This window comes from Pygoscelis adeliae, unplaced genomic scaffold, assembly GCF_000699105.1.
Source record: "Pygoscelis adeliae isolate BGI_AS28 unplaced genomic scaffold, ASM69910v1 Scaffold458, whole genome shotgun sequence".
NCBI classification, from domain to species: domain Eukaryota; kingdom Metazoa; phylum Chordata; class Aves; order Sphenisciformes; family Spheniscidae; genus Pygoscelis; species Pygoscelis adeliae.
In genome coordinates this window covers 515,687-517,066 of record NW_008825352.1, presented here as the reverse complement: position 1 = coordinate 517,066, position 1,380 = coordinate 515,687, and the positions used below count along the sequence as shown (strand labels likewise).

Genomic DNA, 1,380 nt, shown 5'->3' with positions numbered 1-1,380 from the left:
GCTGCCTTTCTTCTTCCCCCGCGCAGACCTGCGGGGTTTTTCCCCTTCCCCAGAAACCTTTGAAGAGGATTTGTAACACCAGTGTGGGGTTTAAATAGCCTAGAAGCAAAGGGTGGGATGGTCAGGAAGAGTCCCTGGAGACGTCACCTAGGAAAAAAAGAGATTTCCCTTGAAAAGAGATTCCCCTTGGCTGTGTAGGTCCCTGCGAAGCCCTGCCAGGTTGTGAGGGTTGATCTCCTTCAGCTCAGCCAGGCACTGGGGTGAGATCTGGGCTGTCCAGCCCCCGAGGGCTGCGGCGCTGGAAACACCAGGTCTTCAGGTCCAAAAGCTTCTGAGACGTCTCGTGCTCATGGTCACCCTGGGGGTGCATTGGGAGCGGCTGGTCCTGCTTTTCCTGGTGACAGGGTGTTTCTGCTGCGTGCCTGGGTCGTTCCCGTTGAGCCCAGCCTTGACCTTTACCCGGGAGCACACGCACGGCGGCTCTTGCAGAGCTTGCAGGAATTGGGGTTGGAAATCAGGAAGCGAGCCGTGATGCTGGGTCTCGTGCCCGCAGAAGGGCGAGTCCTGCCGTGAGGCTGCGGCTCCCCAGCCCCGCGGCCGGGGCTCAGCAGCGGCCCGCCCCCTCCCGTGAGGCTGCGGCTCCCCAGCCCCGCGGCCGGGGCTCAGTCCCCCGTCCGACGGCAGCGGTGTCCTCGCCCTGGGTTCGGGGGATGAGAGGTGAGTTCTCCTGCCGTATCTCTGCTGGCGTGAGGACACCTGTGTGCCGCGACCCCCAAGCTGAGACCCAGGGAACTCATTTCCCCTGTGCCCCCGTCTGATGCCCAGGTTGTCCCTTGTTAACGTACCTTAATTAACACTTACCGTGTCCTTCTTCATTCCCTTCTAGGAGCAGTGAAGTGCCTGACCCCCGCGCTGCCGCCGTCCCAGCCTGCCCGTTCGCGGCCCTCCCTGCCTGATGGAGCCAGCGCTGGCAGAGGTCCCTCCTCGAGGCAGCCGGCTGAGCCCGGTGCGGGAGCGCTAGTGGGACTCGGACGGTGGCGTGTGCCGCCCTAGGAGGGGCGATGGCTCAGGGCACCGGGAGCATCAACAGTGACTACAAGGATTGGGAGTGGAGCGCCGATGCCGGGGAACGGGCCAGGCTCCTGCAGAGCCCCAGCGTGGAGACGGTGCCGAAGAGCGGAGAGAGCCAGGGAAACGGTCTGGGGGCCACGTCGGCTCTGGGAGCCGTCTTCATCGTGGTCAACGCTGCCCTCGGGGCCGGGCTGCTCAACTTCCCTGCCGCCTTCAGCATGGCCGGCGGCGTGGCCGCGGGCATCGCACTGCAGATGGTGAGAGGGTGGGGGAGGGACAGTCCCTTGTCCCACCCTGGGAGGGGACGGG

The 1,380-nt window shown here is 64.6% G+C and overlaps 1 protein-coding gene across 1 annotated transcript in view; it reads left to right on the top strand.

The window, feature by feature from the left end:
• Nucleotides 1–1,380, top strand: part of SLC38A7 (solute carrier family 38, member 7) — a 20,328-nt gene that overhangs the window by 14,478 nt on the left and 4,470 nt on the right. The window contains exon 3 of the mRNA XM_009330366.1: nt 887–1,328. Coding sequence (XP_009328641.1) covers nt 1,062–1,328 — 267 coding nt within the window. The 5' untranslated portion in view covers nt 887–1,061. The remainder of the gene's footprint in view (nt 1–886; nt 1,329–1,380) is intronic.